Genomic DNA, 15,040 nt, shown 5'->3' with positions numbered 1-15,040 from the left:
TGTTTGAGCCATAAGAAAAGCGCCTACTTATTAGGTATTGACCTGACCGTGTTCCAGGCAATGAGTAAACTGATTTAAATGCACTCCCTTCTTAAAGAGTGTTCACTGAGTATCCACGGAGGGCCTACTGCATGGCAGGTACTCCACAAATGGACCGTGGGGAGCCCCGAGGAGCGCCAGTCTGGGAGAGGTGACATACACTAGTGATATGTTATTAATGCACACAGAGGTATACAGATGGTGCCATGTAGTGGCACTGGCCAGGAATAAAAGGGAGTGAAGCCCTGTGAGCATGAGGAGTGGGACCTGAGGACAGTGGATTCTGTGGTCCCAGAAGGGTGGGCTTCCAGCCAGAGGCAGCCGGTGGCCACTTTTGTAGATGAGGACAGCAGAAGGGAGCAGGCAGATGAAGCTGCACAGACCAGAGGCAGTGCCAGCACAGGCCAGAGCTCAGTTCCCCCTGCCGAGGCATGGAAGGTCACCAGCATCCAGAGACCAGGCCTCCCTGAAGGCAGTAGAGACCCCCACCTGCTCCTCAGTGAGGCCGCCTGTGTGCCCTGCCCAGAGTGCTGGCAGCCCCATGCTCAGCAAGCGGAGGGCTGGGCCCACCCCGCCCTCTGGGGTCTGTCAGGCAACTCCGGATGCCCCGCTGCACCTCTCTTCTCGCCCATCACTGCTGTCTGTGTCCCGGGAAGTCTCTCCTCCCACGAGAAGCGCTTCTTCACCTTAAGACCTGCGTCTTGGCACTCACGCCACGCTGGTTCCAGCCTGGCCCATTTCTTTGGAGCAGAGGCAAGGTCAACTTCCATCTGCAGTGGCCCTGGAGAAGCCTGTCTGTCCCGGCCCTACAAGGCCCTCTGCTGGGTTCAGCACTGTCCTGGTGGGCTCATCTGGTCACTGTGACTCCCGAGCCTGGGGCATGGCTCTGACGTTTTTCCCAGTGGCAGTGCTGTTGGGAGCCCCCAACACCCCTGGAGGGTCTGCCTTGGGCCTCGGGTCCACCACACTCGCCTCAGTGTCTCTGAGTGCAACCCGAGGCCAGCAGGCTGAGTGACCCCCTTTGCTTGCCAGCAACCTCAGATACTATTTCTGAGACCTTGATTTGATACATCCTCTTCCTCTCCAAATTCTGCTTCCTCCAATTCCTCACCAGCCATCCTTCACCTTCCTGGCATCCCGCCTTCCCCACTTTCAGACCCTGTCCCTGGCACGCTCTTCCTGCATATTCCTCCCCCGCACCTGCCTCTCCACAGTCCTTGAGCTTGATTTGTTACTACAGCTCAGCACCGAGGAGATCAAATTGGTCATGACAGGGTAATCCGCAGCAACGCACGGGGCCCAGGGAGAGAGAGGGGAGGCTGCTTCGGTGGGCTCTCAGAATGTGTTAACCCTTCCATGCGTCTGGGGCTCTCCTTCCTCATGCCTTTTATGAGACACAGTAAAAATTCTAACTAGGGGCCACAGGGGTGGTAATACACTCTTGGGTGGATGAACCATAAGGTTCAAAATGATGTTCCCAAATATGGTGTCCCTGGAAGATGGTCAGTGGCCAGCCTGATGGCGCTGACAGCGGGTCAGTTTTATGTGTATGCTCTGGGCCAAGTGCTCCAGGGGCAGCTGTGATGTCCCTGCCTGTCCCTGAGGCATTGCCAGGAGGCTGCTGCAGAGCAAGTGCCCCGTGATGGCAGGAGCAGCTCCCCTCTCTCCACACACACCCCACTGCCTGGCGCATCCTGCAGATACCCAGCAGAGCTGGCTCAGCACTGGGACCTGAGGCAGGCTCCTGCTCTGTGGCGGTCACCAGCTGGGGAGCAGGAGGTGAAGCGGGCAGGCGAGGTAGGAGAGGCCACAGCAGGGGCCAGATTCTGTCAGCAGCTGCCCCATGTCCCTGAGGGACAGGTGTGCCTGAGAGGCAGTGGGGAGTGGGACTGAGGTCCTGTTGGCCCACTAAGATCAGGGCAGGCCTGGGCCCGACCCAGGAGGAAACCGGATGCACTCTGTGCAAGGGAAGGGACCCACCCAGGAAAGAGCACCCTCCGAGCTTCCGAGAGCGGAAGAGGTATGTTCTTAAGGGTAAGATGAATATAAAACAAGTAAGATAAAAAAGATTTCTTGAAGCAGAAATAGAGCTGGAGGAAGCAAGGGACTTACCTGATTTATTTTTGCATTCAATATCGTAGCCCGTGATGGGGCTGTTTCCATCAAACCCCATGGTCCACCTGAGCGTAATTGTGCGTGCTTTGACATCTTTGATCTCAATTTCGGGAGGGTCTGGGGGCTCTGTGTCATCAACAGAAAGACCAGGAGTTAGCGCAAGCCAGGCTCAGGTCACCTGCTCAGGTGAAAGCGGAGTCGCCTGTAGACGGTGATGGACGCTTCTCGTGGGCAGCATTTACTTTCTCCTAACCATGCGTAGGAGGAGCAGCTCTGCTTAGCCACGCCTCTGCGTTACGTGGCTCTGTGGAGTGGTGCTGGGTCCAACCTGGTGTAAGTGTCACCATTCCAGCTTGGATCTCTAACTCAGAACTTACTTTGGCCCCGAACGTTAAACTTCCCTTCCGTCCTGAGAGTCCAGTACCTGGACTTCTGTTGGACTTATCCTCTGCCTTAACGCCTGCAAGCCTTTGTTCCCTGTTTTGGGGCTGCACACTGACATAACCACAGGCTCTGCCAAATGCTGCTTCAAGACCCCTTCATACATATTCACAATGCTCTGAGAGTTGGGCAGTGTCACCTAGCAGGCTGGGGCCACATGGATGCCTGAGGCCAGCACATCCTTCTTGTCCTGAAATGGCTGTTTTCCTTATGCCATCTCCTTCCTACCTTGCACTGTGAGCTGAATTATTCCACGGTCCTCCCCATAAGAATTGATTGCATGGCAGGAGAAGAAGCCAGAATCTTCTCTCACAGTTGGCAAAATCTGTGAGTAAAGCAGAAAGAAATGCATCTGATTCAGTAGCACAAAGCCAGAGATCAACAGAAATGGTTTTGATCTGGAAAGATATCCACTCTCCCACCCTCTGCCATCCTACACACATGCACACCCAAACACAGACCAGCTCGCACGTGCATACACACACACACACACACACACACACACACACGCACAGACCCTCTGGGGACAAACTATTTCAATGTAATTGCAAATGTGCAGCTGGGTAGATTTGATGCACATTATCCATGTCAACTGCTAGCTCATTAAATTGAATGTGTAATTTATGTAGGACGTTGTGGCCAGGTTGATATATATTCCACATAGACATCGCTTTCTTTTTTTCATGGTATGACTTTAGAGCATTCAAAGCAGCCAGGCCTAAAAAGACATCTAAAAATACAGCCGGCCCTCTGTTTCTGTGGGTTTCTGTCTCCACAGATTCAACCAACTGTGGACTGGAAATATTTAGAAAAACAATTGTGTATGTACTGAACATATACATACTTTTTCTTTACATATTTCCCATATAATAATACCAACTATTTACAAAGCATTTACATTGTAATAGGTGTTAATCTAGAAGTGATTTAAAGTGTACAGGAGGATATGTACAAGTTATGTGAAAAGACTGTTCCATTTTACATAAGGGACCTGGGCAATTGCCAATTTGGTATCCTCGGGGGTCTGCACAGCCCCTGACTTCTGCTGCAGGTAGACTGCAGGACTGGACCCTTGTGAGAGAACCCACATCAGTGTTTCATATGCAGGGCTTCATCTTTTTCCCATGTGTCTGTTATGGCATCCTTACCCTCAATTCCCTAATAAAAAAATCGCTTAGTTAACTACCAGTGTGCTTACAACCATAGAAGACTATAATACTTCATTCTCGAGTTTGTGATCTTATATTGATTTAAGCACTTTCCATCAGATCTTTTCCAATAAGCAAAATATTTTTCATTCTAATATTTTTGTCCCAAAGCCCACCCAATTTTTCTTTTAATAGGAAGTTAAAACATGCACACAGCATGGTCTGTCTTTCTACAGGATTAACAAACATTGAAAAACCTGCTTTTCGCTCTTTCTTTTTTCTAATTACAGTTGGTTGCCTAGGTTGTGATAGTGCCGCTCTTGCTGAGGCTTCTGATGAAGCAGTATTTTGAAGGCTACTTGGTAATCTCTGCCGAATGATGGGGAGAGAAATGGCGCTTCACGAATAAATTCCAACGCACGGTTGGCCATCTATGGCTGGTGGGCAAGGGTAGGCGTGTGCGGGGAGCCTTCTGCTGCATTTACTGTGCTTTTACCTGCAGAGTGGAAATCACCTCCTCGCCCGCCTCCTTGGTGGACACGAGGTACCGGGCCATTTCCGGGTTGATGATCCTGTCCTCCTTCTCCCAGCGCACGATGATGGGCTTCTCGCCATGGGCGGTGCAGCTCATCTCCTTCTTCTGCCCCTGAGTGGCCAGCGTGGTGTTGGGGTAGGATGTTATCATCGCGGGAACTGAAACACCAAGAGGGCCGCCACTCGTTCAGCGAAGCTGCGTTCCTGACGTTTCCCACTACAGCCCCCTGCTAAATTAGGGCTAAAGAGATTTTCCTTTGAAATAAAATATATTCAAGAAACTGTTGAGCAGCAATCATGGACCACGTAACCGGGGAGGGGCAGGACAGTGGGACCTGACCACACGGCCCCAGTCAGAGGCTGTGGTGTGGTGTCCCATCCATGGGGTGCTGCTCTCTCCCCGGCAGGGACACGGCTTGCTTTCCTGGGACACTTCAAAAAATGGTCTCACTGCTGATCCGTGTGGAAAAGAGACTTAACATGAAGGCCTCTGCTCCCTTTCTGTGCTCATCTACCTTCCCAGCACGCCAGCTGTGGAGAGGAGCCTTCGTTATTTATTAGTCGCTAGGTGGACCCCTGAGAGTTGCCAACTGATCTTGTGATCACTTTTTACCAGCCTCATCTCGCCTTTTCCAGCCACCTGAGGACCTCCAGTCTGCCCTTCCTTCCCTAATGTACAGTAGAGAATCCCAGCCCCGATTTATTAACAAGATGGAAACCTTTATTGGAGACGTCTCAAGTTTCCTTTTCTCTCTCCAAAAGTTCTTAAAGTTATTTTAATGACAAGGGAATGTACAAGATATTTCAAAAGAGACAAAGGAAGATTTAAAAAATAATCTATATTTTACCTGCATTTTACTTCATTTCCAATACGTCCATTCCTGGCAGTGGAAGACATGAGCTTCCACTCTCATACCATAAACTACCTATAGATTCAGGACAGCGTGTGAAGAAAATAGCTTCCTAAATTTATCCTAAGCACACAAGAAAGTGTGAGGAAAACCAGAGCCACATACCAAAGGATGGATATTGGAAAACCAAAGGCCCTAGACACTGGGGCTTTCCTTCTCCGAGAGGAGGCAGTTAAAAGTCAGGCTTTCCAATCTGGGCTCCTCACTCTATCTTGAATGTGAGTACTTAAACAAAAATTAAAATAAAAATGAAAAACAAATGTCAAAGGAGGTAAAAACTGCCTGGGTTTGAGTTACAGATGTTAAAAAATAAAATAAAATGTTTTCCTTGAGAATTTGTGACTTAACTCCACATACACAGCTTTGGAGCGAAACTCACGCCAAAGAATGAACTTGGAGGGGAACCTACTTTGGTAATGGGTCTGAGAAACTTAGCAAAAGCAACCTTATACACTCCAGAAGGATATGTCCTCCCTCCGGGCCACTGGAATTCTCCTGGATAAAGCTCTGGTACACATGAGCTCACAAAGCCAAACTATAAAATACATGAGAAAACAACTTGTCATGATGGACACTCAGCCCAGTAAGGACACCAGGTGACAGGATTATTGGATTCAGAATCTAAAATGAATATGGGTGATTTTTTTTTCTTTTTAGTACTGGGGATTAAAGCCAGGGGCACTTAACCAATAAGCCACATTCCTAGTCTTATTTATTTGTTTGTTTATTTATTTATTTATTTTGAGACAGGGTCTTGCTAAGTTGTTTAGGGCCTCACAAATTATTGAGGCTGACTTTGATCTGGCTGTCCTCTTACCTCAGCCTCCCAAGCCACTGGGATTACACACATGTGCCAATGTGTCTGGCTATTCATAAAGTTCTTAAAGTTATTTTAATAACAGGGGAACATACAAGATATTTCAAAAGAGACAAGGAAGAATTGAAAAATAATCTATATTTTTACCTGCATATTACTTCATTTCCTCAAAAAGAGGAAGAAAGGCCCTCCCTTGTTTTGAAGGTCAAGCTCACATTTGCAGCCTCCTAAAACTCATGCCCCTCTGGAACTTTGGAATATGACTTCATGTGGAAATAGTGTCTTTGCAGATATATTCAGTGGAGATATAATTAATGTCTTTGCAGATATAATTAATGAAGTGTGTGCTGCTAACTAATTATATCTGCAGTGACCCTCTTTCCATATAAGGTCACAGTCTGAGGCTTCAAAGGGACATGGATTTCAGGGGAGACACCACTCAACTCAACACAAAAATACATACATTATCTAATACCTGAATATGTGCACACGCATGTCGGATTACAACCCGAAAACAAGCATATGAAGTTGAATGCTCACACCACATTCAGAGCATTTATATTACCATGCATGTTTCCTCCTGGCCATTTACAACCACTTCCCTCTTCCTCTCCAAGGGTTAGGCAATCACTAGCCTACATTTTGTCCTTTATTTCCATTTCTGGATATTTCCTATACATGGGATCATATAATACCTATTCGCCTGTCTGTAACTTTCTGGATAATTTTTCACAAGCATGACATTTTCAAAGTTCATCCACATTACAGTGGTATCAATACTTTGTCCCTTTTCATTCCCTGATAACATTCTGTCCCATGGATATGTTGCATTTTGTATATCTTCTCACCATTGGTGCACATTTGCGTTGTTTCCCCTTTTTGGCTATTATGAGTAATTCTGCTCTAAATATTTGCTTATAAGTTGTGTAGAAGCATGCTTTCATTTTTTCTCGGTAAATTCTTAGGGATGGACCTGCTGTGTCGACATTTTGAGAAACCACCACACTTCCACCAAGATATCGCATTCTCCAGATAAGAAGGGTAGAGCAGGAACAGGTAGGGCCTGTTAAGATTCCGAGTTTATGGCGAGGGAACTTGAATGTCCCTCTCCACCCATGTGATGGGCAACTTGAAGAAGAGACACTGGGTGCATCTGCAGGCAGGTGAGCCGCCATCTTTCTTTCCTGCTGGATGCTTGCTTACTGGCTGTAAAACCCCAGCTCACTAGCACTGTTGCCATAGAGAGAGGTGGTTCCTTTCTAAGGATACCCTCTCTTCAACTAGTCAAGATTTTTTTCTCATAAGGACCAAGGGATAGATGTCATGTTCATAAGAGATCCCAAGCTACCAAAAGTGACCTATTGAAAACTGTTAATGAATCTAGTGATGACCCAAGAAGAAGAAAATAATTTACTTCTCGTTCTTCTTCTCTGGATGGTGAACATGATTCGGAACCTGGGAAGATCACAGATATTTTAGCTTCAAAAGGTGAAGCCTGGTTCCTCCCTGATTCCTGGTAAAGACCCTTGTTCCTGAAACACCCATGTACTTGGCAGAAAACACAGAAACTCTGGTCACAAAGCTGTATCCTGGAAATCAGTCCACACTTAGTGCCTCACAATCTCGTGGGCAGCTCAGGGCTATGAGTGGGACTTCCCACTAACTGACATCTGTGAAGAGGAAATGGCCTGAAATAAACACGGATTTCCTGTGAGGACATGGTACATGTGATCACTTCCCAAGTCCAAGGTCTGTTAACACTCTTGTTTCTTTAGATTCCAGTGAGAGCGAGCCAATTCCAAGCCAGGGCTTCCCAACCTCCTGAGCTGTAATCAGGAGCCATACGTTGCGCAGGCTGGTGTCTCTTGGAAGCCATTTCCTAGGCCTTTACAAGGAAATGTCTGGAGAACTTATCTCCAAAACCTGCAGCAGCACTTTGAGGACTTACTTGTTTCCTGTCCTTTACTTTCTTCAAAAGAAATTGTGCACAAGCGTTGTTGCATTTTGCATGGAAGAAGTACCTTGACTAAACCACGGGCCTCTTGTTTAGGGTTTGCTTGTCTTATTCTGCAAAAACGATGCTAAATTTTACTCACATTTTCCCCTTGGATGAGTGCCCCATAAAAATGGATATTTGAATTCTGGCTAATAAACTCAGCTTTTAGTCAGAAATGTTGTGACTAGTCCATGTTCCCCCATCCTGCTCAAGTACATCAGCCCTTCAAAGGAAAGGCCGAAAGGAATTTTTAGGAGAATGAGCCATTATCTTGGCTGCTTTGCAATGCTAATGCTTGAGGCATGACCTTTTCACTTGTCACAGCCATGGGTGCTGAGAGATGACAACATGTCAGAGCTGGAACACTTCTGCAGGCATCTCTGAAGCATCGCAAGCGGATGGGGTGCGTTAATAGGGATTGGTGCCAAGCAGCGGCTGCGGGCCAACTCTGCTGGCAGACAAAGGAAATCCAGACCAGGAAAGCTTTGTCCAGCGACAAAGAGCACCCTGTGGCTTTTAAATTATGGCTTTTAAATTATCCAGGAAGGAAGGCACTCTTTCACATCGTGATAAATTGGTTTATAGGTTTTCTTCATAGACCACAGTCTTATCTAACAGCGCCTTTAGTTCTCGGCACATCTGCCTTCTTGTGCTTTCAGGGAGCATCGTCTGACCTATTTTTCTGCAGCGTAAAGATGTAATGCTGCGGGGGAGCTGCTGTCTCCAGCCAGGGAGAGCTGATTGGGCACACCTCTGCCCAACTCAAGTGCTCAGTGACATAACCTAGTTAGCTTGAGATTGGCAGCGGTGGGAGGGAGCATTTACACCAGCGCAATTGGCAAGTGCTAACATTCAACAGGTGACTGCTGAGCGTATACCAGCACACTGTTTACGAGGGTGTCTCACTGCACTTGATGATATCTAAATGATTCAACTCTCCAAACGAGAGAGTACACCAACCTCAACCTAGACAAGCTTTTGGTCATGATTTTCTGGGTTAATCCCTTCAGGTTACAAAGAAGAAAAGAGAAAAACAGAGAAGAACAAGTATCATCATCCCAAATGCAAAAGTCAACCAAGTTCTAACTTCAATGGGTCCCATTCAGAAACCAACATTACCGACTGCAATAGTGACCCTCTTCGTAGAGGGCAGCCACTGTCCTGAATTGACTGGGACACCCAGGTTTTACTATGCAAAGTCCTGCATCTGGGGAAGTTTCTCTGTACCTTCACTCATTCAGAACAGAGGTGGCTGTGGACTCAAGGCACCCATGCTGGCCCAGCTCCAGGAGGTACCAGGTCACCCAGTGGGAGGAAAGGAAGATGCTCTCAGGAAGGGACATGATTCTTCAACTCTGTTTATCACATGCTCCCCCCCCAACATTTTACTATGAAAAAGTTTTTCAAGCATTCAACTCATTGAGCAGCTGTAGCTCCACTACCTGGACTCCACAATTATCATTTTCATGTGTGGATTGGAATGAACTATAGCTTATTTTCACTATTATTACATCAGCAAATAAAAATGTACTGACTACATGATTTCCGTTATTTTATTTTAAGTTTCTCTGAGGTGAAAACAAGAATCAGCAAGGGCTCAGAGGCAGGGCACTAGAATGGTGACCAGCCTCCTGGTCTCTGTTGTGGGGGAGGGGATTCAGAGAAGCCTCAAGTGCCCTGTACAAGGCACCACCTCCTTGGAACTGTTGATGTGACTTGGAATCAGGTCTCCCTGGTGGAGGGCAAGCCTTCTCTCTGTGTCACCTCAGACAGACGGGGAGCTGGGAGCCTGACTCCAACCTCCTGCAGCTCAGAGTGGGCAGGGTCTCCGGCTGCCCTGGGCCTGGGTTTTGTAGCTTGTAAGTGTCCCGGAGCCCAGACCCATGCCAAGAGTCTCTGGGGCTGGGCCTCCATGTGGATTTATTTAAGGTGCCAGTGACTAGAGATCTGCCAGCCCAAGCCAACTCCCTCTGTCCCCTCCGCGGCTCCCTCAGCTCCAGCCCTCTTGTGCTTCCCTTTTCTCTTTCTTCCCTCCCCATCTTCCCCTCCTTTCCCTTCAGTTTCCCCCTTTCTTATTCTATGGTCCCCCTTTCCCTAGCCTGCCTCTCCCTTTCCTCTCTCGTTCGCCATCCCACCCTCACTCCCGAAGCTGGCCCTGTGGTGCAGTGCCTGGCCACTCCCCTGACACTCACGCCCACTTAATCCACAGCCACTCCAAGGGATGCAAGTTCTGGCCATAGAAGTGACCCAAGACATATTTATAAGTATCATTTTCAGCAGATTCTAAATTATGCTCTAAATGCATTCAAGAGGTGTAGAAATAGCATTTCCAGCAGATTCATGGTTTGAAGTGCATATTAACAGATGTCTATGCAGATGGTCAAAGAGAAGGCAGGCTCTCAACACCTGCTTCAAAGGGGCAAAAATAAAGATTGGAATGAGACTTCTAACATTGATTTCATACTTGACATCTTCTCTCCTTTCTCCTTTCTTTCCAAGTAAGGAAACAGAGAACAGGAAGGATTAAAATTGGCAAAGACTAGAACTATTCCGTTTCAGTCTCTCTTCTACCCTCACCCAAAGCTCTATTCTTCTCTAGTATGATATTAAAAAAAATTAAATCAGTATCTCCACACAAGTAATGCAGTGAGGTTTTCTGCATTAATCCCTAAGATAATTCAGATCCCCCACCCCTTTCTTCCTCTCTTCCTCCAGGGTTCTGGGAAGTTGGCAGGCCACAGTTCATGCCACACCAGGTCAACAGTGCACGTGTCTGTGCATCCTCTGAGCCACAGATCACTTTCATGTGCATGATCCAATAGCAATGAGTTTGTGTGTTCTCAGGAGAGTTTCTTAATTACATTAACCCATCATAAAATAGGATGGGGGGAAGAAATTAGCCTAAAGTCCTGCAACTGGCAAATGGAAGATGTAGAGGAAGAATCTAGGTCTTCCGATTCCAAGTGCAAAGACTTTTGGCCTACCTGTGGCAGAGGAGGCTGAGGCTGACCCACAGGGCACAGAATGTCTCTCCACAGGGCTGTCTTATTCCCTACCTCTGACTCAGGGCCAGAGCATTCCTAGAAGCCCCTGGATCCAGGGGCTCCATCGTTTTGCTCTGCATCTTGCAAATTATGTAGCCAGTCTTGCCTGCATCCTCCCCCAACATGCAATGGGCTTAAAGGACAGATACTGGGATCCTTATTTGTCAAAATATTTATAACAAAATTTCTACCATTTTAATCACTGTAGGTGGAGCTAAGTACATTCATATTATTGCACAATCTCCACCACAGTCCAGTCCCCAAAACTCTTTCCTCTTCCCAAACTGAAATACGGCACCCCATAAATAATGGCTCTTCACTACCCCTCCCCAAGCTGGGTGCCTGCATCCACCATCCTACTCTGGCTCGTGACTGTGCTGGCTCTCGGGACCTCGTGTGAGTGGACTCACCCAGCATTGGTCCTCTTGTTCCTGGCTCATGTCATTCAGTGTAACACCCTCAATTCCATCTGCCTTGCAGCCTGGGTCAGAATTTCCTTCCTTTTAAGTCAAGAGACCACATTTTCCTTAGAGTTGATAGACACTTGGCTCACTCCCACTTTTTGGTTATTGTAAACAATGCCACTATGATTCTTGGGCAAAACTTTTTTTGTTGTTGTTCAAAATCAGTAGGAAGGGGAAAGGAATGGCCTTTCCTTGCCTGCTTCTCCACTAGCCGTCCTCAGGCTGAGCAACGCTGCCCGTTTGAGGTCTCTGCCACTTAGTTTTACTTCCATTTCCTCATCTGAAAGAACAATGAGACTTGCAGCCTCCTAAGGCTCTGATGAGGATTAATGAGATTATGTTAGTGGAACCCACTGAGGGTGTCTGAAGAAAGACCCTGCAGAACCGCAGCGTGATTATCACCACTGCAGAATCAAAAATCCCTCCTTGTCCAAATACTTATTGTTCATAAAAGTTTTAGCAAGTGAGGCTGCCTGCTGGGCAGCTCTAATCCCTATAAAGAAAATGATTTCTCCAGCCAGGAATTAATAAGTTCTGAGCACATACTGAAATATCTTCTCGGCTGGGTTATTATGCTTACATAATGAAGTTTCTTTGATTATAACCATTAATCAAATACACGTTTCCAAGCTGGAGTGTGCTGTGTTTGATGTTAGGCTTTAGTAGGGATGACAACATCTCCCCTTCCTGGCAGCCTTGGCCGGGCCTCCTGACAGGATTCAGCATGTCAGGGCCAAGTCGGACAACGTTTAGTGTTTCTATTACATTCGCTCTGAAGTTGTTTCTAGTCACACTACTCGAAGAGTTTGAATCATTTTCACGACAAGCATGAATATTAACCAAACGATATAAAACAGCGTTTTCCTCCAATTTACATGGAGATAGGCAGGTCATGGCTGCCATGGTTCTTCCCGTTTGGTCATGTATATGAGGCTTTCTTTCGCTCGATAAAAAGAAAACTTTTTAATAATTAGGAAGAAGAAAAGAAAATAGTAAATAGACTTGGATTTCCTACCAACAGCGATGGTAAAAAGAAATAACAGAAAAATTATAATTAAGTAGATCATGTCATCAGGAAAAATTGGGTGAGAATATTAATCAGAAAAGAAATTATGTGTGGTATGTTAGCCAGTCCCCAGAAGACCCTCAGCAACCCACCTCCTGGAATTCAACCTTGTGTAGTTTAACACTTACCAGTCGTAGTCCACATGGCCGTAGAATATGGCGGCAGTGGCATTACGTCATTCTGAGGTTATAGAAAGACCGAATTCTGTCTTGGGTGCCCCCATCACTCGCTGCAGGGATGACTGTCACAATTTCATCAGGATACCCAAGTGACCCATGGAGTGGACCAGGAGGAAACCAAGCATCAGGCCAATAGCAGGCCAACCCCTCTCGGGATCTTGGAAGTGAATTTCCCCCAGTCGCTCTTCCCCCTTACTGCATATTCTGATGTAGTTTTCAGAAGGCAAGCAGTTTCCATGGAAACAGGACCAGCAGCTTCAAGTGGCTTGGGGAGGGACAGAGGAGTTGGATTCCAAGCCCTGATCTAACTTCTGAGCAGGTACATAGCCTCTAGACAGCAGTTTGTCATGGAGACCCAGAGAGAGAAGAGAAACCGTCCTCCTCACCAACACTGGTTGGCCGAGGTCTTACCCCACTGCCTTGCAGCAGAGGCAGCAGCTCCTGTGGCCTGTGGCTGCTGGGACTCTGTGCAGCTCTCCCGGCAGCCTCGTGCTACCTCCCTCTTTAGGACACCCAGGGGCTTCCTTCCCTGAAAATTCTCCTCCAAGAAGCTTCCATGCCCAAGACTTCCTGCCTTCAACTTCTAGTTCCTTGCATAGTTCTAACTTCTGAGATTTTGCCCTGGAAGCCGTTCTGGCCACGTGGTCTCTATTTGGTTAATAGTCATTTCCCAGGTGCCCCCTTCGGGTAGCCATGGACCACACGCTCCCCGTGGCTCACCCGGGAGCACATGTGGCTGGCTACCTGGTTATCTGGATTCAGATCATCTTTTTCTGCATGCCTGTGTGATTTGACCATGCTTGTGTCAGGGAAATCCAAGGTCCTTTGAAAAACGCCTCTGCGATGACGATGATGACGACCCTAACCCCGGGCTGAGAACCATACCGGTTTTCAGTCTTTATGGCAAGCCTCGGATGCAGCCTCCACTATTGCCTGATCTTATGAGGGTATAAACTGAGGCACAGGGGCCGAAATGCCTCGCTCAAGGTCACACGGAGCCAGAAGCTAACACACGCAATCTATGCTTCTAGCGCCTGCGTGTGGATTGCAAATGACTCAGGCCTTGCCGGTCGGTGTATATAAACTAGCATTGCACATCCACACTTTTCTCTGTCTTCCTGCCTTCATCTAGTTACTCTTGTATGGATAGTGTCCACAGGTTTTCATTGCTCTATAATATTTCTTTTATGAATATTTGTTCATTCATTCCGGGGGTTTCAGATTTCGTTTATTGAAAACAACATAAGCACGATCATTTTTGCATGTGAATCCTGGTCATGGAGGCATGTTCCTCTAGGGTCCGTGTACAGGAGTGAATGTTCCCCTCATGGCATAAGTGGATCTTCAAATTCTGAGACAATGCTAGTTTTCAAAGATGATTACGCAGATTCACAGCCCCCAGCAACCTTGTTAATTTGTTTAGAACAGTCGCTCTTTAAGAGTGTCCCTGAACCAACAGCATAAGCAACAGCATAACTTGTTAGACGTGCAAATTCAGCAGTCATATTCTCTGCTTGAAGAGGACCTGTTCTGTGCGCTGTCCCTCTAACACGGCCCCAAACCTTCCTCTCAGCCCTGTGTGGGTACTGTGGGGCGAGGGCAGGATCTGGAAGCAGCAGAGATGCCTCTGTAACATTGATGGGCACGCGTGCTCTGAGCTGATTCCTCACCTGTTCAATGGCCTCCGTCAGAGGAGCTTCAGAATCAAACGCGGAAAAGTCCATTCAGAAGGTGAAGCGTCGGTGACGTGAGTCGTTTTCGCTCTGGCTAGTGTTGGCATCCGTGACTTATTTCCTAGCTACCTTATACACTCCTCTAAGGCAAAAGAGATTCATATGCACTTGTATAGAGGGAAGGCCAAGAAGGGAAGAACCCAGACAGTGTGCAGGTGACGGGATTATGGAGACATTAGAGATTTAAGCCTGTAGACACAACAAATAAAGCTTGTTTAAAAGTAAATTCCACTTACACAGGTTCTAAATGAAGTATTGGTGAATTTGGGACATGATATAATGGCCACGTCTATTATATCACCTACATTTTGACAAGATAGAATTTAAAAAGGAAAAAGGGGATATTTCAAATGCTAGATTCTGTTAAAGTGATAAGAATGAGATGATGGTCTGCTTCCTTTTGAAGAGGGTTCAAGTGGTGTTTCTAAAGAGATGACTGCCACAGATTGGGAGAGGGTGCATGTGAGTGTGTACATGTGTGTTTTAGTTTTCCCGTGTTAGCACGCATGACTACGTGTATGTTGTATGTAGATGAGTGTACACCTGCATATGT

General features: G+C 47.0%; 1 protein-coding gene across 1 annotated transcript in view; it reads right to left on the bottom strand.

The window, feature by feature from the left end:
• DSCAM (DS cell adhesion molecule) overlaps positions 1–15,040 on the bottom strand; it is a 738,606-nt gene that overhangs the window by 125,903 nt on the left and 597,663 nt on the right. The window contains exons 12-14 of the mRNA XM_079155833.1: positions 4,240–4,436; positions 2,824–2,920; positions 2,152–2,280 (exon numbers count right to left, since the gene is read on the bottom strand). Of these exons, the coding sequence (XP_079011959.1) occupies positions 2,152–2,280; positions 2,824–2,920; positions 4,240–4,436 (423 nt within the window). The remainder of the gene's footprint in view (positions 1–2,151; positions 2,281–2,823; positions 2,921–4,239; positions 4,437–15,040) is intronic.

This window comes from Sciurus vulgaris, assembly GCF_902686455.1.
Source record: "Sciurus vulgaris genome assembly, chromosome: 10".
Classification (NCBI taxonomy): domain Eukaryota; kingdom Metazoa; phylum Chordata; class Mammalia; order Rodentia; family Sciuridae; genus Sciurus; species Sciurus vulgaris.
The sequence above is the reverse complement of the archived record's forward strand: the minus strand, read 5'-3'. Positions and strand labels throughout refer to the sequence as shown.